The sequence below is a fragment of the Rhinolophus sinicus genome, chromosome 1 (assembly GCF_057876585.1).
Source record: "Rhinolophus sinicus isolate RSI-liver-muscle chromosome 1, RSI-T2T, whole genome shotgun sequence".
Classification (NCBI taxonomy): Eukaryota; Metazoa; Chordata; class Mammalia; order Chiroptera; family Rhinolophidae; genus Rhinolophus; species Rhinolophus sinicus.
In genome coordinates this window covers 168,371,803-168,398,019 of record NC_142501.1, presented here as the reverse complement: position 1 = coordinate 168,398,019, position 26,217 = coordinate 168,371,803, and the positions used below count along the sequence as shown (strand labels likewise).

General features: G+C 34.9%; 1 protein-coding gene across 8 annotated transcripts in view; it reads right to left on the bottom strand.

Annotated features, from left to right (window-relative positions):
• The window catches only part of PTPN13 (protein tyrosine phosphatase non-receptor type 13), a 173,094-nt gene that overhangs the window by 47,225 nt on the left and 99,652 nt on the right, over positions 1–26,217 (bottom strand). For 6 of the 8 annotated variants that reach the window (XM_019731269.3, XM_019731271.3, XM_019731274.3 and 3 more), the window contains 13 exons: positions 23,043–23,117; positions 22,745–22,919; positions 21,035–21,188; positions 20,624–20,762; positions 19,743–19,895; positions 17,698–17,880; positions 15,085–15,247; positions 10,248–10,665; positions 10,000–10,097; positions 8,363–8,419; positions 1,365–1,454; positions 951–1,058; positions 642–773 (listed from right to left, as the gene is read on the bottom strand). In XM_019731269.3, coding sequence (XP_019586828.3) covers positions 642–773; positions 951–1,058; positions 1,365–1,454; positions 8,363–8,419; positions 10,000–10,097; positions 10,248–10,665; positions 15,085–15,247; positions 17,698–17,880; positions 19,743–19,895; positions 20,624–20,762; positions 21,035–21,188; positions 22,745–22,919; positions 23,043–23,117 — 1,945 coding nt within the window. The remainder of the gene's footprint in view (positions 1–641; positions 774–950; positions 1,059–1,364; positions 1,455–8,362; positions 8,420–9,999; positions 10,098–10,247; positions 10,666–15,084; positions 15,248–17,697; positions 17,881–19,742; positions 19,896–20,623; positions 20,763–21,034; positions 21,189–22,744; positions 22,920–23,042; positions 23,118–26,217) is intronic. The other 2 variants (XM_019731275.3, XM_019731276.3) reach the window with 1 other exon arrangement.

The following is a 26,217-nucleotide window of genomic DNA, read 5'->3' as shown; positions in this document are numbered from 1 at the left end:
AAACATTTTATTTCTGATTTGGCTTAAGAAATGATGGAAAACACCAAGTACTCAGGAGGATTTACTTAAGTGACATCAGTTTTGCACAACAAATCTATTTTAATGCATGTACAGTTGACCCTTGAACCACACAGGTTTGAACTGCATGGGTTCACCTATACACAATTTTTTTTCAATAAATACCTGTACTGTTTTCGATCTGCGGTTGGGAGTCTGTGGATGTAGAGGGCCGACTGTGTGTGCTGATCTAAGCCATATTATACAGGGGATTTCAGCATTCATGAATTTTGGTATTCACGGGGGGCCCTGGAACCAATCCCCTACTGGGAGACAACTGAAGTGTTTGGGGAGTCAAAAGACATACAAGAAATTTCAACTGCGTGGGGGGAAGGGGTCAGCATCCTTAACTCCTGGGTTGTTGAAGGGCCAACTGCATTACTAAAGAAGAAGGAGATAGAAAATCTTTGAAGTAATGAATGAAAGAGTTATACTGATGCATAAAATTAAAACAATCAAAACTATACATTTAAAATTTCCAGAAAGCAAATAAGGAGCTGAAATCTCATTTATTGGGCCAAAGTATTAAAGCTCCTATGAAAAGTGAAACAGAACACACAGCTAAGAGACATTTACAACATTACCTTTGGATATCTTTTCTTTTGGCTGAGAGATAACCAGTGTCACATCTTCAGGTGCATTTTGCAGAATTTCAATTGCAGCATGGTGGCTGACCCCCTCTAGGCTCACGCTATTTACAGATATCAAACGGTCTCCTGTAAAAATAGACAATCCAGTTATTTTCAATGACAAAGAGAAATCCATTCTAAACCTTAGAAATGTCATGCTCCCCTCATTATTTTTATTTTGCCCAAGTTCCACTTTTAACATCTCTGCAAATTCCTGCCTATCAATACATAAGGACTTAGGAAATTACCTAAAATGTAAAGTACCTGGCTTTAAGCATCCATCCAAGTCAGCTGGTCCTCCAGGGGTAACTGAACTAATAAATACACCTAGATCCAGTCTTCCGATCTTCTCTCCACCAATAATTTGAAATCCTGTGAAACAGCACATTTTAAAAATATCTTCATGATACTGGTACTTTCAATGACTAATGATTAGCCTATTTAACACACACTATTATAGCAAATATGACTAATAGGTAACACACATGAGATGGGACTGTTAAATTTGGTGGAAGTACTGCTTGTAAGTGCTTGGTAAAGCACTTCACCTTTGACATTTCCTGGTTGGGCGGGTGGTGTAGGGGTTGTGGGTGGGCAGCCAGTATCCTGATCAGAAGCAGGTTGGTGCCTCAATGCCAATGCTATGCCATAGACTTTAAGAATCTCACAGTGACTTACCTAAGCCACACTTTGCATCTTTTTTCAGGTTCACCAAGGTGATCTCCCTTTCTGGTGAAGTTACTATGCTCCATCGTTTGTGTAGCACATCTATTGAAAATGTATAATTTTAAGATAAAATAAATATAACATGCTGATGCATTAAGACTGTCTGCTTAACATAGCTCATTAATAGATTTCTTGGTCACTATAAAATTACATTTTAAGTAATGTACCATCATTTTGTGTTTGATAGTGATTTATAGTTCACAAAATGACTGTATGTTATCACATTTATTCCTTATAAATGATTCCCTGTGAAATAAGTATATTTCAGTTAGAAATGAGTAAATAAATATTAAGAGGTTTAATAATTTGAGAAGGTTTAATAATTTGAGAAGGTTTACTCAGCTAGTACTGGCAAGAGCCAAATCTTTTTTTTCAATCTTAAATTTAGGTTTTCTGACTCCATGTCTTTCTGTTGCATCACAGTTGACTTCCTGAATTTGACAATGCTCAATGTGTTAAGAGTTTCCTACTAAGGAGTGGTTGACATTTTTATTTATCACGAGTGAAATATTCATGGTAAGTTCTGGAGTTAAACAGCAATAAGAAAAAATGATTTATTTTTTAAAATGTCATTAATAATGACTTGGCTAGCATATTTACATTCTCAGAGGACTTCCATTTATTTCTTATTTTATTTGTGGAACAATCTTATGAGATAGGTAAAGAGATTTTTTAATCATTGTTTCGTAAATGAGAAATCACAGTTCATGACTTATTCAACATTACAGCTAGTAGCACTGTCCAGCAAAATGTTGTAAGTCAGTACTTGGCTATGCTGGTTAAATACTACAATTAATTTTTTTCTTATTTCCACTTGGGTTTTTTTTTAATTTTTATTGGCTAATCATTCCAAGTGTCTCCTAAATTAAACCAATAAATATGTTATTTAATTGTCATTTTAATAACATTACTTCATTTACTTAGCAATCTGATCATTTGAAAAACACACACTCTCTTGTTATGACTGAAACGCACCGCTTCTTCCCACCCACCCGTCAATGTATATGTTGAAGCCCCAACTCCCAGCACCTCAGAATTTGACCGTATTTGGACATAGGTTTTGAAAGAGACAATTAAGTTACAATAAAGTCTTTAGGGCAGGCCCTCATCCAGTATGACTGTTGTCTTTTGTAAGAGAGATCTGGATACAGACATGTGTGCACAGAGGGAAGACCATGCGACGACAGAGGGAAGACTGCCACCTACAAGCCATGGAGGCCTCAGAAGAAATCAGTGTTGCTGACAACTTGATCTCGGACTACCAACCTCCAGGACTGTGAGACAATACATTTCTGTTGTTTATGCCACCTAACCTGTGGGACCTTGTGGTGGCAGCCCTAGCAAATCAATACACTTCTTAACATCAATTACAATTTGATAGTTCAAACTGGTCTGTGTGTGAGGTGGTGGTAGTGGTGGTGAGTGAGTTCAGCAAATTCAGATACTTTTGTAAACTGTATCTTCAAATTCATCTCTACATAGCTCTTAAGCACGTTGAAGCTTTTTGAAAATTAGGGGTTATTTGCCAACAGATGACTCCCCAAGGATTTAAGATTGTATTAATTTGTTGTAAGACAAGTAGTAACTTTGTTGTACATGTATTAATGCTTAAATGATGTATATGTGAAATAAGCTCCTTTATTTTCAGAAAATGAAAACAATCATTTGCTCTCTGGAGTGAATTCATCTTGTCCCTTAAAAATCAAGTATTGCTGCAAGTTTGCTAGTTCCCTGTAGTATGCATGTCCCTAATTTGTTGTCTCTTTTTGACCAAAACTCAGTTATAAACTTAGTTATAATTAACGAGAGTAACAGTAATTCAGTATTCCTAATTATTGAGATGCCCCCAAAATCACTGGGCAGTGGCGTGAAGAACCTTATACATTAGGTATATATGTATAAGCATAAACTCCATGAATTAGTTAATGCCTCGCTTACTTAGTATTATCATCTAAGCATCCAAGATGGTTTTATCCTAAAGTAGATAATTAACTCTAGTTTTCAGCTAGAACCAAATATAAAATACAACCGAATAAAATCCATAAAATAAAATAAAACAAATAAGGGAGTGAGGTCACATAGGTATTAAATATAAACTTTTGTCACCATCGTGAAGACAATATCCATTTGCTTTTTACACTGTTTTTGCCTGATACTCTTAACATTCCCAAGGATTATCTGCTAGAAGTCAAAGGTATTGATTCAAAGAATAAAACTACCATTTTCTTTATTTTCATTTCCAACATACACACTAACAAGATTGGTTATTTATATTATTTATTTGGCTAATAAATGTCTATTAAGATATATCCTAGGTAAACACTATAGGAATGCGCGCGCGCACCCCCCCCCCCCCACAATGCAATTATTTTTGCGTATTTACTTCCCTAACTGGAAGCAACAGATTAAACTCTCTATATTCAAGGATTCACCAGTGAGATTTGAGCATTCACTCAATTATTCTTTCATCCTTCAAATGTTTACTGAACAATTTTCCTGTCCATGTCCCTCACTAGGCAATTAGGGAAAATAAAACGAGATAATGTGTATGAAAGCTGCTAGCATAGTAAATGTGAGCTGAATCAGACCAGGCTAGATGAGCAAAGATCTAGCTGGACCTTCGGTGAAACAGCTGCATTGTAAAGGCATGAGTCAGACCTATCAGAGAGGAGAAGCTTCTTCCTGACAGAAATAAAGAAGACTTCCAGGAAATGGGGTAGGATTTTAATAAGCGGATTATGGAAAATGGTTATACAGCAAAAAGTAAGGCATTAGCAAAAGCTGAGATGGAAGGAAGGCAGAAAGGGTTCTGGGGAAACGTCATAGATTAGTTTAGCTAGAGAACAAGATTTGAGTAGGGTGGAGTTGAATATTCTTTTGGAAGGGGAAGCTTTGCGAGCCCACTCTTTTTAATAGTGATGCCTCCCCAAAGCTCCCTGCCTGTACAAAACGAGTTATTAATGTGAGGACAGAAGGAAGGATGGATGTTGATATGCAACTATATGTTGTTACTAGATAGTACTCTGCATACACCAAGTTTCTATTTATCTTTGTATTCTAGTCACATAGATGTTCAAATATTTATCCATTGATTTTTTAAAAAGGGGGGGTCGAGTATCTGAGGGTATATAATACATGACAACCCAAGTAAACTAAAAAGATATTTACAGAATTCAATGAGGATTGAATAGAATATGAATCTCTGAAAGTGAGGCTGCTAGATATTTCAAGGACCGAGATATTTCTGAGTTATATTTTAATTGTATGGAAACAGCATTAGTATTCAAGGCGTACATGTCTTTAAATCCTTAAAAGAATTTCCTTTTCCCATTAATGTACTCTATGACCCAGCAAATTCTGCAAACATTTTAAAGTGAAAAAGAACTTCAACTTGAAATTCCTACTTCACTGAGTGACACGTGCTGTAGCATCATGTCAGTAACTATTAGTGTCATTTCCAATCATTTTTACCTGGGCAATATCTTAAGAATAATTGATAGCTGTATAATTTAGAAGTTAAATGTATAGCCTCTCTGCTTTACTGTTGCGCCAACGCTGCCTTTCTCGTCTCTCATAAGGTGCGTGTGGCTATAGATAGCTCCCAACTAGAATAACAGTAGATTCTAGTGATAGATGTATCTGTGAGTAAACTAACTGAACTTCCCACTGAGAGCATATTTCTGGTAAAGCCAAGCCACACAATCAATCTAAGGATGAACAATTTTTTTTTGACAAGAAAAACTAATTTCTTGGTTAGAGATATAGACACTTGTTAACTATAGGGCAGCTCGATGCCACTGATTCTAAGATGGACTGGTCTAGAGGTAAAGGAGGCACTGGATAAATCCATCACTCACTCTAGGGAAAAAAACCCATTTCAAACCCTGGGGATGGTGGGTCAGTATAAAACCGAAGAGAAATATTTTTCATTGTTATACTACCTAATATATTAACTGCTGTGGTGGTAGGAAAAGGGGATCATAACGGAAACCTTGGTGTTTTCTGTGCCAGCACTAATTGACTGAGTGAATTGGGTCCACATAACATCTCAGGGACTCATTTAACTCATCCATAGAATGAAAAGGCTTGGTTTGTATACACTTTTAAGTTCCTTTCCGTCCTCAATTTAGTTGACTCTTTTGCTTCTGGTTAATTCTCATATCTGAATCCTATGGGCTTTTTAATTATAATTTTCAACTTTGTACATATTGTAATTAAACCTTATGTGGAAAAAAACTAGCATTTAAAATTATATTGGTCATTGACATCTGAATAAACAAAAGTATGTTATAAAATCTCACTTCTGTTTGCGCAACATTTTATTACTTGGAATTAAGACTGCTCATAAAGACAATAATCAGTTTTAATATTGGGAAGAAAAGCTTATTTCATTGTCTGTACCAAGTTACTTTGAACCAGAATAACTTATTACATGACCTTTTGTTTGTTTTTTGCATTTTGTTTTTGTTAAGAGTGTTTGACCCTATTTTTGTGGTTTGGAGAGGAAGGAAGGTGACAAATCTAGCTAAAAGTTACTTTTCAATTGTATAATAATTCTGAATTATAGTAAAACAAGAAATATTGGAAAACAACTTTACATAATTCTTATACAAGTTCTACTTTTTTTTTTTTTTTTGGTTTCACTTTCTTAGGTAGAAATTAGAAAGATGTCTTTTTAAAGGTTAAGCAACCTTTTTTGAAATCACAGTCAAAAAACAGGAATCCTTTCCATATCTGTTTCGTGAGATTAGAAGATTAATGCCTTTTTCCCCTTAACTTCTCTTTCAAGTTTCACATTCTTTAAGGGTCTCTGAAAGTCATAAAAGTTTAAGATTGAATTGTATCCATTGGTTCTTGTATTAAATGACAAATACTTCAATACTAACTGATGGTCATTTCTAATTTTTTAATAATCTTGACCAGCAAGAAAGACATTGAAATTAAAACAAGAAGTCCCATATTTGACTCAGGGGCAAGTACTAAATTTTTTGATCCTTAGTTACCTTATTTGGAAAAATATGTTTGACCTGCTCTACTGTGTGAAAACTGATTTCTCAACACAGCAGTAATTCAGGGCTACTTGGACAGATTCAAAAATAATTTTGAAGAAAACATAGACTTGTCTGCAAGCCAGGTGGGGTACACGTCCACAAGAAGGTGGATCACTCCTTCCTCTATAGGGGGGAGGTGGGAAGATGACATTTCTAAAGGTTTAAACAGAGAAACTACCCTGCACACGCTGCTCATGTGGTGTCTAATGTAAATTCATATTCTTTTCCATCAGAGACTAGGTTAAAACACACTTCAAGTTCTCATCCTTGAATAGATTATTATGCAGCGTCTTTCAAAAGTTTAGCTGGGAGAAATAGTATCTATGATTAATTAGGCATTATGATGCTAGGAGACGGCCTAAAGAATGGAATAGAGTGTGGGCTCTGGAAACAGACTTCCTACATTCAAATCATAGCTCAGGCACTTGCCAACTCCATGACCTTCTGCACAACTCAACCTCTGCATCCTTTGGTTTCTCATTTGTGAAAAGGAAATAACATTAGCTTGGGATTCATAGGATTGCTGTGGAGGCTAAGTGAGAGATAAATACAAAGTGTTTAGAACAGTGTTTGGCACATAGTAAGCACTCAATAACTGTTAGTCAATAATTATTACCATTATGGATATGTTACTGAGTTATTTTAAGCACAGTGATATTCTAAATTCATCCATGTAAGATATTTAATCATAAAGCTATATACCAGGGTCTTAATAAGTTAGGCCCAAGTATAAGTTCATTAACTTTTTGTTTGATGATATGCCCTGAGATTTTTCAGGATTGATGCCTTTTATTTAAAAATGAGATGAAAAAAATTCTACATTTACTGTGAGTATTTAAGACACTTTATGTATTTTCACTTTGATACAATTTCACCTCCAAGAAAAATTTTCCTCTCACGAAGAACTAGTATGTGTATATCTAGTAGAGAATGAGAATTATACAAAGTAGCTCCCTGGTGTTTGACAGCGTGACCTGCAAAAACAGATGTATATGTTCAGCCTATTCTTATGTCTTCACTTTTGCTTTGGCTCTCGGGTAAATGAGAACTAAACTTAAAGTTTCATCAAGTTTAACTATATTAACACATTTGATTAGCATTCCTTCTCATTAGACTTCTGATGTTTGAGGGTAAGACTTAAAACTTTTTTGGAAGAAAGTACTGTATGCATAGTGATAAAACATTCTTCTACCCATGAAAGGTGTTAGAAAGATCAAATAAGATAATGTGCATGCAAGTATTTTGTAATCAGAATTCTAAAAATTTTGAAACTACTGTCAAGTTACTCTACAAAGTGTCTTCCTACAACTTTGTTTCTTCCTAGACTTTTTTAAAACTATAAACCTCAACATTTTCAGTCTTCAAATTCTTCCCATAATATTTAAGATAAGACTCAAAGCTAGTCCCGATTAGTCTTGAGCTCCACCCTTGCACGTACATGCCTCCATACTGAGATTCTTGCAGTTCCCTGAACCTGTTATCTTCCCATGGCTCCATACCTCTGATCACATTACGTCCTTGGTCTGGAATGCTTATCCACACCATTCTGCCCACAAAATCCTTTTTATTTCAAGATTCAGCTCAAGCATCCCTTTAAAATAACTCATCAGTTAAAACTCTTTTTAATCAAAATTCTCTCTCACCTGAACTACGGGCTTAGCTTCCCAATTAGTGTCCTTACCTTCGTCATTTCTCTAGTTCATCAACACTAGCCTAAATTACAGGTCCCATCACATCACTGTGATGCTGCAAAATACAATTCTCCTTTGCCTCCAGTGTAAGGCCTGAAATCCTTGGCATGGAATTGAAGCCTCTTCATTACTAGGTCTAAGACTGTCTCATAAGGTACAAGAGAAAAGATATGATGGAAATGAGGGGAAAAATATTTTATAAACCTACCATTTTCTTTTAAGGGTACTTGGGATGAAGAATTTCCAGAACTATGCAAAGTCATTCCTGTGGTATAAATTAAATTAATTAGACAGTTTATAAAATAGTTAGATACTAGATATTGAATTTTTTTCTGATAAATTCATAAAAAGCAATAAAACATTAAGGCAGCAACATTTTCTCTTATTTATACTCAGAAAAATATGTCTTCCCACATGGGCTTACTTACTATTGCTAATGTTCAAGTTAAGCATATTAACTTGTTTTGCAGAAAAAATTTAAACACAAATGTATTGTTTCTGACAATGACGTTTTGATATGCCAAATATGAAATGATGAACTGAAATGAATTTTGAAAACATTTGTTCAAATGTTAAATGAAAATACAATATTCAATAAGAATGAATAATTTTAATCAAAACACAAATGCAGAAAATAAATTTTCAAGGGTGAGTTGTAGTTCACCTGTGTTTTTCTATGGAATATTTGCTACTCTACATCTGATATGTGATGGATTTTTATGTAGACCAAAGCCTTCCTAATGAAAATAGCTTAGACTATGTAAGAAATCCCATTATAGTGAACATATTTTGAAAAGTGTTTTCTGAAAGATTGAATCAGTATCTTCTTGGGCTATTTTTAACACATAAGGTGACCTGTAGAATGAAATCTTGCCTTTTATCTGTTTAATTTTTTTTAAATAAATTCAATATAAATTGATGACAGTATAATCTCTGAAAGTTGTGGAAGCCTACAATAAAGTAACATTGCTTTCTATAAATATTTATCAACTATAGTGTAGAGTTCTCTTTTGACTTCATTTACTCCACATATCCTCAATCCAATTACAGGATGAGAAAATACTACTTTCTAACTTTGTATAATTAGAATTCAATGATCAAACTTTGGTCAAAGGGAAAGTTAATTAGTATTATTTGGTTAAACAAGAGCAGAAGAGGGTTATCTTTCTTTTTGTCTCCCCAGCTGTTTCCTATTTTGAGTTATTGTTCAGACCTCTGTGCTTAAATATCTACTCTTCTGAAAGATCAGTGCATTTCCCTTTTAAGTTGCATAAAGCAGTAGGATACCCGAACTATTTATCGTATAAGGTAGTGTGTGTTTACAAACACACACAACTTCTATACTTAAATAATTAAGAGGCCCTGCAAGCTGGGAAAAATGTGAAAAACTTAACTAAGAATTTCTACCTATCAGCTATAGCACATTCATAAAATTATCCGTTTTTAGTGATAATTCAATTCACGTTAAGCTGCAAGTACCCTAAATAAACCTTTCTTCAAAAAATAAAGCATTAGTGGAGTCTACTCTCACAGGCTTGTAAGGAAAATCCAAAGGAAGGATATCCAAAGCCACGGTACCAGCCTGTGCAGGTTCTCTTGTTGAGACTATTAAAGCTTTTAACTGCCATTAAGAGAAAGCTAAGCAATAGTCTGTGCCATGAAACAATCACATGTTGTCAATTTTTTATTGGACTTGGTGCATTTTAAGCAGCCTAAAATTTTATATTCACAGTTTTTGCAATTAGGACACCGCCAAAAATAATTTCTTGGTAAATTACATTATCTCGTTCACCTCACTATGAGCACGAGGTACGGGAGAAAGAAGGTAAGCTTGTTTATGCTGACCTATAACATATGCTTGACCGGGGTCTTCAAAAGATGAGGAGTCTGATTCATGTTTCCTCCTTTCAGGACTTCTATTTAAACTTGCAACAGACTTTGCACTAAAGAGGGAAAAGGAAGGTAGGAGGGGCAAGTGTCAATGTAAAAAAAAAAAAAAAAAGATGAAAATAATAAAACGTCAAGGCAAAAACAAATGTATGAAATGCAGAATTTACAAATATGTAGTTTGGGTTAGTTCGTTATGTTCTTACTTATTAAGTTTTGTGAATCCTGCCAAAGATTCTGTATCAGATCTTGCCATCTGGTGAAATGGTTTTCCTACCAACTCCGCAATGGTTTGTGGTGGTGTGTCCACGTTAGCAATGACATTTTTCCGATGAGGGTAGAGAGAGGCCTGACTGAGATCGTGATATGATTTACTCATCCCTCTAGGCTTTTCCTCCCAGGAAGCTTTGTCACTCTTCTCTTTTGCACTGTTTTGCAGTGGCTGGTAAAGCGACAGCTCTGAGCAGGACAGCCTCTTCAGAATCTCAGCTTGAACTGACAGAGGTCGAACGGCAAGTTTGTTCAGGGTGCTGCTGGCCAGACTGCCAGTGCTGATGGCTCGTCCCAGATTAAATCCTCTAACGGACTCTGCTTGGAGATTCAGGCTCCTAAACGAAGCTCTCTCTACAAGGAAATAGGATTGCTTTACACGATGGAAACACCGCAGTACCTTTATGAGAAGAGTTATTTCAATAAATAAAATACAGCATGCAGTTTTTTATTGTTCTGACTGCCAGTGTAAGTAGGTAGCTTTCAGAGTGTGGCAATTAAGGACTTTACAAAAAGGTTGGAAGATCTTGGTTTTCATACCATCTCTCCATCCTTGTAGCTTTCTCACATCCAGGGCCTGGTCAGCATTTCCTACTTCATCTAATGATTCCCTTGGCGTCAATAATGTTTGGGGGCTTCATGCTTGCTGACCCCAAGTTCCCAATTACGAGTTTCAGTTAGAAATGATAATGATATTTGAAAGAGAAATGTTCAACCCCAGTAGTGTATCTGCTAAAATACCAGCAAACCAAGGATGGGGAGAGTGAGAGATGAAACCTCGATAGGCCGACATGGTGAGATCATGCCTGACAAAGAAGCTGTGCAGAGTTCTGCTCAGAGGAAAAGTTTCTGATTAACACGTTGCGTACGGATCACGAGAATCTTCACCAGGGATTTAAACCCCGCCGTACGCAACGTGTTAATAACATTTTTAAAAGCTGATGGTAGATTGTGGTGATGGTTGCAAAACTCTGTGAATATACTAAAAACCACTGAATTGTACACTTTAAGTGGTTGGATTATATGGTATGTGAATTATATCTCAATAATACCGTAACCAAAAAATAGAAAAAAAAGACCTTTTAGGAAAATTATTTATTTTGTTATTTCATTACTATGTCTATCCCACCATTCCACCTTGGTTACTTCTCATGAATTAACTGAGGCACAGGAGCCATGGGAGAATCAAATATTACTTGTCTTCTTTCTCTTGGTTTCTGGTAATTAACATGATCAAGGAGTTGGGGTTCTCTTCATGCTTAAATCGTTTTTCCTCCTAACCATACATCCCAGGTTTTCTTTTAGAGGCTAAGTTTAAAGACACTTTATAACAAGTGCTTGACTATTCTATTTTGGAGAACCAATGTCATGGCAGTATTTGAACATTTGAGGCGATTAACAAAAAATCATTGCATCACACAATTTTAGCATAAAAATCTTTTCATGTAAATAAAGGACCAGGAGCACAGAATTTCAAACAATTTAGTTGTTCATGCATTAGTAATACACATCACAAGCCACCCATTTGCCGCCGCTCCACGGAGAGTATCAACCTTTCCTGTGTTACACTAAGGAACACAGTTTGACCACTATATAAAACAGCTGCGAAAACAGTCTTTTGAAAAGAAAATGTCAATTGTTGCTGACTCAGGTTTTTAGATTCTGTTTCATTATCTTCTAATTCCTAAGATTAATAAACAATATTTCATCTCAGGCATAAACAGATAGGAAAACATTGAAGGATTTTAATATTCATGCATCAAGATGAAGTTTAAATAAACATGTCTCACTGTCACCAGGAATATTCAATGTTCTTTCTCTGAGGCAGAAGTGGACACAAGTTAAAACACGATTAGGAAAAAAACAAAAAAGACTATGGTTTAAAAATTCCCTGAATGATCTTTAGCCTAAAATACAGTTTCTTTAGAGCAGATTATTTCTATTTTAGTAAAACATTATTTCTATTTTTACTTTGATAACAGATTTTACTAAAAGATGCAAAACTGAGTCTTACACAGATTCAGTTACGAGGAAATAACTTCACACCCACTAGATTCTTCACCCTTAAGGAAAAGGTAGACCAAACTTGGGCAGGAATAGGGACAGCTAGTTCAGTTTAGGATGTAGCTGCTGTTTAATTAAACATCAAGGATTATGCTATTCAAATCCATTCAAAACTTACTACTGGGTAGGACTTAAAATATTGCCTATATTCATGGGATGGGATCATAAACCTGGAAAGGACTCCAACATAGCCAGGATGTGGAAAAACATTAGAATGAGCTTACAACCTAACACTAATGTTTCAAATGTGAACTCAAAGCCTCGCTAGTTCCACATCGCCTGCACTCCACACTCCCTAATCTCCATTTGTGTAAAAGTCCCTTGTACTATTTTGTAGTTCCTTGTATCATCAAGTTAATGGTACGCTCTTTTGAGGAGAGGGACTTCATTTTTGTTATCCCACAGCACCCAGCATGGTGTCTTACAAGTAGTTAGTGCGCAATAAATGATTATTAATCTTAATTTAATTCCATGCAAATCAGTTTTCAGGGAACTCATCAAATAGAAAGTACTGGATTAGGGTTTAAGAGATTAAGGTTCTAACTCTCCTTGTTTGACCTCTAACTCTATGGTTAGGTGAAACACTCTCTTCTCTGAACCTGTTTACTCATCAGAAAAAATTTGGACTTATTGGCTTCTAAGGTTCTTTCTAGCACCAACACTCTATGACTCTAAAGAAGTAACATACATTTGTTAGCTCATTAAGTTCCTATCGATAACAACAGTTATCTTCACTTGTCTAATACAGATAGTTAAGTAGGCATTCAGTTACTTCTAAGCCGATTCTAAGCAGAAAATAATTCCTTTGAAAATTTAACGAAATCTGGGGAAAAAGTGTAAATACCATCTGAAAGTGCTTTCACATATGAGTTCAGGATACACAGCTAATGGGTTCCTAGGGGCAAACCTGTGACACACTAGAGACCATTCCCACTTTGTGGATGAAGAAAATGAGACTCCAAAAAGGCAGTTATTTTCCCAAGGTCATTCCACTACTATTGCCACTGCTACTGCGACTACTACTGGTGATAGCAGAGTTAAAACCATATTGATGATGGTGATGATAGTATTTATTCAATACTTATGTTATGCCAGGCACTTTTAAAGTACTCTACAGTATGAATTCATTTCACGTTCACAACAATCTTATGATGTACGTATTATCATTATGATCATCATTGTACAGATGGGGAACTAAAGCAGAGTTAAGTTTAAGTAGCCTGCCCAAAGTTTCAGAGCTTGTAAGTGAGAGAGCCATGTTTGAACACTGGCAGTCTGGATCGTATCTTGTGCCACACTAGTGACTCTTTTCACTACAGCACACTATGCCATCTCTATAATGATGTAACCTTTAGTTTTTCAATTCTCGTTTGTACTGAACAGAATATTAAGCCAAATAAGAATACTGATAGCTTTAATAAGGTTGCTATTTCACTGTACTTTGAAAATATATAAGATCACACACATTTTTTAGCAGAGCAAAGCAGAGAAAGAAAAGAATAATGAGATTACTTTATAGCAATAGTTACCGTATCTTAGCATGCATTAACATCATTACTAAGAAAAGCCTATTAAAATGCAGATTCCAGGGACCAGATGCCCAAACACTGGGATTCACCAAGTTTCAGGTAGGTTTCTGGAACCTTCATTTTTAATAAGCATACAGCCCCTACCATCATGATTTTGAAAGGCTGACAAACATCTATTCATAGGTTGCCATCACCCCATTCTGATCCTACGGGGAATATATTTTCTGTAAGATTGCAGCACGTGAAAAAGTTCAGATAAAGAATTCATAGAGCTCTGTTGCACAAGGTCGTCAGTGATATGCCATTAAATTTGTTAAACAAATTCTTCAGAGTGTTTCACTGAAGTCTATAAGAATTTATTAGGCAGAACTAGATTTTGTGTAACTTTAATCTCTACATAAATATTTCAGAGTAACTTCTAAATATTTCAGTTCTGATTGAGACATTTTTTTCATAGCTGAATTAGTTTCTTCTGCTTGTTCCTTTTCAAACGGAACTGAAACCACTCACCTGACCATTTACATGATACTGTGGTTATTTATCTCAGTCTCCGAATAACTAACAGGTGGGAAATCTGTCACTCCTAAAACTATTAGGGTATGTAACTTCACCATGCTGGATGCGTAATCCCCTTGCTCCCTGCCTGTTTCCTATGTTCTTTCCCTCATCTGGAAAGCCTTTCCATTTATGTTCAAGCTACTTAATTATTTTTGTCCTTCAAATTCCAATTCAAGTGCCACCACTCCAGTACTCCAGCCTCTGATCTCCCTCTCCTCTTGTAGTGTAGACCATTGAACCTGTATGATATAATCTGTTATTAAAATCTTGACGCTCCATTGTGTATTACTGTTTCATGTACGTTGGTCTTACCTTCCCAAATAGTATGTAAGTGTACTACGGGTAGAAAAATCTGATCCAAACTTTTATAATAGTCACATCAACTAGCCTAACGATAAGAACAAAACAGACATTTCAACAGGTATTCCCTGACTGATCTGCGGTGCTGTTTTCAAAATGAACATGAAGTTGAAATGTTGGCTTCATACACTTAACTTGGGCATTTAACGTCTTTATACCTTGTAATTTTCATCCTAAAGAGGCAAATTAAAATTTCTTTTCAAATTTGTGGCGAAAATCATGCACATACCCTGGAGTCACCTATCAGTTTGCTTCTCCTTACCAATGTCTTGTGCGTCTTGGTTGCTCTGTCTTGCTCTCATCTGCAGCTGGAACTTATGCTGGGAAGAGCAGAGGTGCAGCAGGTACTGGCACACCTTACTGTTGTCCGTCTGGAAGGCATGCTTTATTCCATCTGATGTATTTTGCAATGTGATTTTCTTTTTCTAGAATATTTAGCAGGGGTATGAATAATTAGGATGTTTTCCTATGACTTTTATTACATGACCAAATTCTATAAACAACAATGAATAAGTAGATATTATTTTTATTTCATATTATTAGGCCTGACTATTCCTTGACCTACATTTAATATCAATATAGAACAGCCCTGTATTATTACAAATTCAGGAAATGAAATTAATATCATTTGCCACTTTTCAGAAATTACTGCCTGCATTTGACTGTACACCAGCCACAAGGGAAACAGTTTCCTTTAATGAGATTATTGATATTTTGAGTTACTGCAATGTTTACAAATACCAAATCTATTTGAAAAGAAATTACAAGAAATATATGGTCTACTCCCTTGGGTAAAGAAAAGAAGTTAAACAAAAATTAATTTATTAATATATAATAATAAGAGCTGAGACTCAGTCAAGAAGAATTTTGGTGGCATGAAGGCTGGGATGGAAGTTGTGGGAAAAGAAAATGTGGGAATGGAGAAGCAATGGGTAATGTAATGGCTGGGCTGAAAGATGAACACATCAGTATTTAGACACTGTAATACTTGCCAAATTCAGGGAAAGGAGGAGAACCACAAATCAGTCTCATCTCCCTGATGTTTCTTGAAAAACAAATGTCTCTAATGTAAGAGGGCATCCCAAAATGTCATGACCCATGTGGTGGGGATGGCAGGTGATCTCTATTCCTTAAAAGACCAGCATTCAACATGCTGGGGATCTAAGACGAACATCGCTGGAGAATTGCTTAAGTCCAGTTAGATTTTACTCTAGTGCTTGGCTTCTTCTACTGTGCAAATTATTCTCTCTACTTCATGTCCCTTGTCTTAACTTCAAATGCAGAAATAGCACAGAAAAGTCAAATTTGATAGGCTCACAAAAGGCACAATAACAGTATTACTCAAACTTCATTCAAACAGGTGCCACCTTCATAATTTCTGGTTTGTTTATTTATAAATATTTTAAATTGACTTTGCTTACTTACAAAAATTCACTTAAAGAAACCTTGTATCACAACTGTAAATATAAAACCCGTACAATTTGCCATGAATAGAATTCAGCTATAAAAATACATAATCAATGTAATAAAAACAAAATTCAGTTGTGAGAAATGAGAAGGGCGAAGGGCGACGTTTCCATCTTCCCAGAGGCTAGTGGAAGAAAAAACGGAGGGTTAAAAAGGAGAGCTCTGTGTGACAGAAAGCACTTCGGATAAACAAGTTAAACACAGGAAGAGTTTGCACTGGAATGTGGTCTATTGTCCATTACTGGAGATCTTTCAAAATGAGTTAATCACAGCTAGTTCTATATATGGCAGGGCTGGTGTGATAGCTTAGCAGGTGACAGAGAGCTGAATGCTGGATGATTATCTGATTTGTTGACTTTCAAGACTGGTCTAAATTCGAACTGTATTTAATTAATCTTGGTTTCCTCCAGATACTTGCTCTGCTAGCATTTCCACTGGGGAAGGTAAATTAAATCCAGGTAAGTTCCTGGTCTTGACACTCTTGAGAAGATGAGGAAAGTCTGGCTTTCCTTAGAGAACATACTATTACCTGGTAATCTTAGTGGTGCCTCTGGGTTTCATAGGACACCATCCAATTAACCAATAAGTCTAGAACTGATTTCAAAAGACTCTATATTGAAGATGATCCACTCAGTTGGGACCTTGATATTGATATCCTTATGAACACTGTTCTAGTGAGACCATATTTCAGCCCAAATATATAAACTAAAGATGTCTGTAGTCTCTGAATACCAGGAGAACAATACCAGGAGTCTCTGAGACCAGTTGATCTCTGGGTCTGTCAATTGCATTTCAATGCTCAGATACTCCAATTATGTCTAGAATCAAAATATATCTTTATAGCTCACGATCTTTTATACACATGATTTTCTAAAAATCACTTGTCTAAACTTTACGTCCATAAAGAGTATACACTAAAACTTGAAACTGCAGAAAGTTCTGGGACTAGCTCATAAAATGCAGTTGATCTCTGGACCACTGAAATTCGAAACAGTCACTGTGAGGGACTTATTACTGAACAAGACAAAGTTCACTGGGGTTCAGATAATTATCTACCTTAAATACATTAGAGACTTTTCTCCATGTGAGAAGTGAATACCTAGAATAAGTTCTGAATTAACAGAGAAGTCAAGTTGGTTGTAATTTAACTGAAGTTAATTGAGCATATAACCAGCTAGGAATGTACAATATTCTTTTAAAATCACCTCCTGAGAACACCAAAAGCAAATACAACCTCAATAATACTTCCTACAGCTAAGAAAGAAGACTGAAATAGTCTTAAGACATATTAGCCCTACTGAATGATAAGGCCTACAGTTCACTTAAGAAAAGTCAATTAGTATGTTACATTTGAAATTGATCACACCTGTTTTAAAAATATAATCAAAAGGGGTTAAAGTGGACATACCGAAAAAGAAATCTTCTTGGTTTCCCTCCAGGGAAAGCGAAGGACCAGTGTGCGAACTCCATTGTGGACCTCAAACACAAGGACACCTTTAGAACAGACTCCAAGTAATATTCCAGTTTGTGACTTTTTCTCAGGGTGCACCCGGTGAAAATGAACTCCATATTCTGTCAGTCTTTGGCACACCTAGTGGATTAATACCATACACCTTGGTAAAAGGTGATATAAACATACAGAAGTTGCACCCATGTAGTTTAATATAGAAAGGGTAGTATTTTCAACAAATGTTGCTGGAGCAACTGGAAAGTCACATGTCAGGAAAATGAATCTCAACCCTTACTTCACCCAATATAAGGATGAACCTCAAAAGTATTATTCTAAGTGAAAAGAGCAAGACATAGAAGATTACATAATATATGATCTTATATGAAATTCTAGAAAAGAAAAAAAAACACAAAAACTGGTGATAGAACACAGATCAGTAGTTGCCAGGGGCTAGGGGTAGTGGGAGGGGATTTACTACAAAAGGACAGGAGGGAAATTTTTAGCATTAGAAATACCGTGTTACCCCGAAAATAAGACCTAGCCAGATAATCAGCTGTAATGCATCTTTTGGAGCAAAAATTAATATAAGATCGGGTATTATATTACATTATATTATATCATATCATATCACATTATATTAGACTCAGTATTATATTATGTTATCATATCATATCATGTCATATCACATCATATCATATATCATATCATATCATATCATATCATACCCGGTCTTATATTACAGTAAAATAAGACTGGGTCTTATATTAATTTTTGCTCCAAAAGACGCATTAGAGCTGATGGTCCGGCTAGGTCTTATTTTCAGGAAAACACAGCACTTATGGGGGAAAACTGAAGCTCAGAGGGTAAGTACATTGTACAAGTTCACTCAAGTGGTTGAAACAAGAATTCAAATGCAAGACTGTCTGACTGCAAATCCCCTTGAAAATACTTTCCACTCTGTTAATCTGCCTTCTTTAATAAAGATATAAAAACATATCTTTTTAATATATTTTAATATATTATATATTAAAATATATATTAATAGATATATATTAAACTATATATATAAATAGATATACATATTAAGATATATATTGATATATCTTTGTTAATAAAAATGTAACTTGATATTTACTTCTCACAAGTATAAACATGTAATAACTGAGGAAAAATGTAAGTATGTAATTTAACGTCTTTAAATGTATACTCATCTTAACCAAAACAAACCACCTTGCCTTTCTTACCATGAATCCTAGGTTAAGGGTGGTGTAAGTCTGTGAATGAAACCCCTTCATAGATTTTGGTAGGCCTGAGAAACCTGGCTCCCTTCAATGTGAAGCAGCAAATGGAAGGCATACTGTTACGTCCTAGGGAGCTGGAACAGGATATTGTTCTGAAAGTTTCTCTTTCCAATAGAATATTATCTTATATTTGTTATTTGCATTGGAATTTTACACAGTGCCATCTTTCCTGTTCATAAATGCACTATTTATTTGAGGTCTCATAGGAAGCTGGTGGCAGGAAGGGGAACCAAATTTTTCTGACCCCCTTCCCCTATGTGAATTACTTGGGATTAGTAGAAAGACCAGTTTTAGAGGATGTAATTGAATTTTAAGGCTTTTGAGAAAAAAAAAAGAAGCAAAACAATTCAAGGATCAGTATGAACTTGCCTCTCATATCCAGATAGTCACAAAATTCAATGGTTTCATTTTTGTAATCTATCTTGATTTCAAGAGTATGGAACAGGATAAAAATATGGAAGCCATAGGCCAGAGAGATATGAGTTCAAATCATACTTTTGCACCATATAACAGTCCTTGACTGTGGGAACGTTACATTTCCTCTTTGAGCCTCAGTTCCCTCTTTTACAAAATGAGAATTTAAGCACCGTGGTTTTAGTCAGGAATAAATGAAATGAGAACTTTTAGATGTATGCCCTCCAACACTTCATTCTTGCTTTGAAAAATATACAAAGTTTATCATTTGTAATCTTGCATGCTTACCTTTAAAAATTCTAACTCTGTCTCTTTTTCAGAAGCTCCCACATAGGTATTATGCAATTTGGGTAACTCTTCTTTAACATAGGATAAATCAAGTTTCTCCATCACTCTGGGAGGCAAATAATGCTCCAGTCTAAAATAAGATACACCATGAACCTAGAAAGGAAAATGTTTTTTATAAGCAATTTTGTTTGCCTTCTTCCTCTAATCTTAAAGTTCTTGGCTTGACCAAGAGATAAACTACTTCAATTTATACTTCTCTCTGAGGAGTGAGCTTTGGAGAAAATGCATCAGTCTTTCTCTTTTATTCAGTGAGGGAGAATGACTGAACTGATTGGCAAGTTTGAGGAGAGACTAACAATCAAGGTCCAAATGTCACTATGTTAAGGATTAATGCTGTGAAGGATGCTGCTTAATTGGTATAGTCTCTTGCCCTTTGCTTAGACCCACTTATATTCAGAAACATTTGACCTTGAACATCTGCTCTTCATACTGTGAGCTAGGTTCTTAGCCCATCACTGCATGGATCCGTAGGGAAGGTTTCAGAAGATCCCTTTGATTAGATTTGGCTGGTAACCTTGTGTCTATATCTATTAGTTAGAAATTGGGAGAAGGAAGGATAAGTGCTAGATAGCCCCAAACTCTGAAACAGGACAATTGAAAGAAAAAAATAAAAAAAGAAAGAAAGAAAACAGAAGAAATCCCATACTGCATGATTTTATAAAATCAATGCACGTGGGGAACTTGGTGATTTTGAGGCATCAAATTAGTCTCAAAAATCTCCAGATCTAGACAGTAAACACCTCAACTAGGTTTAGTCTTTAACTATGCTGAGGATCAGAACAGCATGCAAAAGTGGTTCTGGAGAAAAAAATAAATGACACCTCTGGTTGATAATCCCCATATTCCGCCTGGAGAGCCAAGGACGCCAGCAATAAAGAAGTCTTGTCATCACAGTGCGTCCTCTCCTCCAAGATATCTTTTCGCAGCTGAAGATAATACTGATGACAAGTCAGAGCATGTCTGCAAAAATAAGTACACACACAAAACATCTAGGCTTTTGACTTGAATCTTGGGGTGATTTTTATCATTGGCATATAAGTTTAGTTTCCAAGATGGTTTATCATTAAGCTTGAAAGGCCCAATAATTGAATAAACTATATTGAAGGAAATAATTCTTTTATGATACAGAAGGCATTATCATTGATCAGCATCAAATAATTCACTATCAGTAAAATAAAGGGGCAAAAGACCAGAGGTCAAAAACAGAAAAACAGAAACTCTTTTGTACTTACTGTATCAGACTAACATCATCCATGAAAAATTTAATCCGGAAAAACAAACTAAAATTAACAGTGGCTTTGTTCTTTTTCTTTGGTTCCTCTTTCCATCCCTCTGGGGCCACTTTGGTTAATTTTAAATCAGGATCAACAAAAAAATATTCATTATCTAAAACAGAATGATAAAAAGATTCAGATAAAATAAAAATACTTCAATGTTTTCTTCTAATTTCTTTCTTTTTTTTTTGTCAGACTTGCATAAAATAGTTTCATACAAGAATAAAACAAGATTGTTAACAAATACAGTGGGGAGCTCTGAGGCACCGCCTGTACATGAGAGGCAATATGGCTCAGTCTTTTAAGAATGAGGGCTCTGTAGACCCACAGACCTGGATTCAACTCATGGCCACATCATTTACTATCTGTGTGACACTGAATAAATTTAACCCTTATAGATATCAATTTTCTTTCTTGTAAAATGAGGATAGTGCTAATTTCTGCAACTCCTGTTTTATAAGGTTATTGTAGGGATCAAATAACATGATAGATATAAAATACTTTGGTGAAGTATGTGGCACATAGTAAGCATTCAATAGATATCAGCCATTATTTATTCTTATTGAGTTACCAGTTGAAACCTAGAAGGAACAATAGTCATCATTTTATTTTTATTTTTTAATGTGATCATTTAAATATTGACTCTCCAAATAAAAGATTATTCAGTAAAATTTGACTTATTCAGAATGTTTAAGAAATTAGGTGTATTATAAATAGAAATTCTGTTTAATTGAATATTTTCATATAGGTACTATTACTGGCTTAATCTATGATTGTAATTAGTAAAGTGACAGAATATCAGTAGGCAATAATTGAATATTTTTTGGATGACTCTATAAAATGAATTATTAGTTTTTAAAGAACAAGAATTCAATAAATTAAACGGAAAGAAATATTTCTCTTATGACAAAGAAGACATTATCCATGTCTTGTAGGGTTTTAGTATGATTTGATCCTTCAGTTATAATTAGTAGTATTTGGTTGTCTAAGGTTTCTAAGTTAAATTTTGAGATAAACAGGAATCTGAAACACTGAAGAATAATTTATAAATATAATGATTTATTAAAGAAAGATTTACTAAAGTTCAATTCCAAAGAGTTTCCTACCGCTATGGCAATTGTAATTGATAAATGGGAGTGGCTTCTACTGAAGCTGTGCTCTGAAACCACTGTGGTTGCAAACATCACAGATTTCAGTGCGTGTATGCTTAAAAAAATCTTGTCAGTCATCAACTGACATTTTAAAAAGACACTGTATTTTTGGAATACTAGGCTAAAGAAGTTGATGTGAAGATTCAGAAACAGTGTCCTGCTATATATTCAAACAGGATACTAATTTCTGAAGTACATATATAGGAAGTTGACATATATAATGGTCCCCAAAATGATAACAGTTAACACTCTATTTTTAGATAGCCAGAGCCAAAGGGAAATCTTTATGGTCAGGTGGAGAAGATGCTAAAAGCTATTAAAAAGATTCTAAAAAGCTATTAAAACAATGCATCTAGTTAGAAGGAAGGGAGTTCCTAACTCCTACATCTCGATGCTGAATGTTCATGTAGTTACTATTTCTCAGAACAAGGTTGGATGGTGGGCATAACATGTATATAGAAAGTCAACTTGTTGCCAAGTTTCCATTCTGTACCCTGAATTTAAAATGTCTTGGTACCTTTGAGGGTAGCTAAAGCAAACAAATGATGTTCCACTAAACCAATATGGGCCACAACCATATCAAACACGTCTTTACATATAGTTTTGGTATCACAAGTCATTTCCAGTCTCTGCCCACTCAGAAGCATTATGTTTACTTTTCTTCGGTTATCCTCATTCTTCCCTTTCTTGGTCTACATTGAAAAAAAAAAGTGGCATCTATTAAAGTAAGCTTTATAAGAATTTCAGGTGTTTTTAAAAAATATTACAACTGAAATTATTTTCTAAGAGCGACACAAATTGGTTTTATTACTTACAAGGATAGACCGTGGTAAATCCAAAGATATAAATGGTTCAACAGTCATTTTCACAAACTCAGGACCAAAGAAATTCTGCAAATCACATAAGTAGAATTAACAGCTTTTACTCGTTATTCTAGCTATTTCCTTGAAAGGAAAATAATATAACAATAATAATAAAAATAATAATAATAAATTACATATAAACCAAACCCACCTGATTAGAACTAGGTGATCTGAAACAAATGTAGAAACTTTCACTTAAGAAATACAGTGGAATTTACCAAGAACAGGAATGGAATGTGTTGTACCAGTGATGTCAAATGTAAAGGCCTGCTTTACATTGTTTTATAAGTTTTTCATTATTTGGCCTCCAGATAGACTCAGACTCTCAAAAATACCAAACAAACAAACAAACAAACAAAAACCAATAGTAGGTTTAATTGTTGAAATAATATAATTATCAAGCTCATATAAGGATTTGGTTTAATACTGCTAATGTGTGAACACAATCATTGTTTTAGAGTAATATTCATTTTCTGCTAAAACAAGTCATAGTTAAAGAACAAAAATATGTATATTCATCTGTAATCATGTTCTCGGAACACTGTGACACCGTATTCTTTGGTTCTAAATGGCAACTAGAGATAGTAGAGGTATCACAGTTTCTGCCCACCACCAATGCCTCCAGTATGAAAATAGTATTTCAGGAGGTGGGGGGACTTGGGATTGGGGAAAAGTGGAGTCTACACACTGCATTTACTGTTTTTCAATCTACTCTTTCCCTTGACCTCTTGTATATCCAGGGGGTTCTTCCAAGAGGGGAGAACTGTGCGAGGAGGTAACTTAAAACAAGTTAGACTCTAGGTGGGAACAGGATCAGAATAGATCGGAAGATAATGTCCAAATGGGCAAGAAGTAGAATGAAAGCAGGGCAAACCTTGAGGCCAAAGGTAGTGAGAGAGAGTGTGTGTGTGTGTGTGTTTGAATTAATGGAGGCTATGGAAGATTTGTTTTGCTAATTTAGTTTCTTCTTTGCATTTGGCTGTCCAGCTCATTTGGTTCGTTGGTGTGGGAATTCTATCCAATTAACAGTGTGGAACATGTGACAGATGCCATTTGAAGTTTAACATTAAGCGTTTGTTAATACTCAACGAACCAACAGGACACATATTAAACGAGAATAGAAATAGAGTAGAAACAATGAAAATGGTCTGCCATGGGAAATAAAGAATCTGTTATAGATCAACTAAGGCGACAGGGTATGAACAAGTTCAAATATATCTGCACCAAAGTACAGAAAAAAATTAACTAAACATTTATGCTTTGGGAAAGACCATAAATTCAATTGTGAAACTTCTTCCAAATACTAGCATTTTTCAGCTTCAAGAACATACCCTTCCTGCTCTTTTCAGAAAAAACACTACTTGAGCCTTAAATGACCAGCAGTTCAAATTGTCTAGTCATTGATATAGCATGTCTCTGATGAAGAAATGATTGTTTTTGAAATGGCCAGAAACTGCCTTAAAGGAAACACAGGATTTTTTGAGATGACACATAAGAGTGGCATTGTTAAGATACAGAGTATCATTTATGAAACTTTAATGAGCCAACATTCTGCATTAACTCTGAAACTATACTTTAGGGAAAAGATGTGTATATATGTCTGTGTGTCCTTTATGCTTTGTGTGTGCCATTAATTACTGGAAGCCCAGGCTATTTTGTATGCTATCCTACCTATAAGATTAATTTTGACAGAGGTATTGTTTATAATGATAAATTGATGAAGCCTTGAGTTTCATCCTTTCAGCTTAAAATAAATTCAGTTATATTTTAGTAGGATCTAATAACTTTGATATTGGACAGTGTCTTATAAATTACGAGCCAATTCCACATTTAAGAAATTAGCACAATGAGGCACAAAGAGGTTTAAAAATTTAAATGAAGTCATATAACAGCAATATTAGCAGTAGAATCCAAGTCTTCTAATTTGTAGTTCAATGGAGTTTTCAATACTGTTTTTTTCTCCTCCGAAAATAATGAAGGAAAGTTGTCTATCAACTTCAGGGCATACAAATATGCTTTTAAGATAATTCTTTGAAATCAGCAACAAAAACCAAAACAGAATGGTGTAATATACTTCCTTAGCACAAAACTAAAAAGGAAAAAATTCTATACAGATTTTATCACTTTTACTGGTATATGTATTTTGCTCTTCAAGAATTATTTGTAAAGGAACAATACAAATGAGATACTGTCTCACCTACCAAATTGGTGATGGTATAAAAAAAATAGGCATGATCATAAAAGCATAAATTGGTACAAACTTTTTTAATGGCAATTTGACAATTATGTATCAAATGTCTTAAAAGGTGTTTGCCTTTGACGTGGCTATTCTACTTGGAAGGAGTAATCTGCAAAGATTTAGCTACTGGGATGTTCATTAGTGCACTGCTTGCAATAGCAACAAATTAGAAAAATTTTAAATGTCTCATAATTGGAAACTGATTAAAAAAATTATGGTACATGGTAAATTCACATAATGGAGTACTTTACAGGTCTTAACAATATTAAGAGTATAGAGGTTTATAAAAGATTCAAGGTATTTTACATGAGAAAAGATTGTTCATTTTGAGCGTATATTTATATGTTAAAACAAAAATAAACCAAGCACACACATAAAAAATATCGTCCACACATACAAGATGCAGATTTGTTCCTTCTTGTGCTTGGATATTGTAATATGAGGATATGATGCTTGAAGCTAACATGGTCATCTTTGGAGTAAAAAGTGAATTACTGTCAAAATTCTGAGAATGGCAGAGCAGAAAGATGGAATGTACTTCATAACATTCTTGAGCTACTGAACCAACCTTGAATGTCTGTATTTGATATTCTTGGTATGTGGGATAATACATTTCTTAATATCAAAAAATAATTCCCCATAATACTGACAAAAGCCAGTTAACTTTAAAGGTTATAAATATACTTTAAAAATATACAATTATATTCTAAATCCATCTAATGTTAACTGTAAAAACGGAATCATGAGAACAGCTAAATATTTATTTTAATATCAACCCATAAAATATTAAACACCTATGGATACTAATATGAAATTTCAATTTCATCTACAGGCAACTTTAGGATATCTACAGAATTTTTAAAAGGACTTTGCGAAACATTTCCCTGT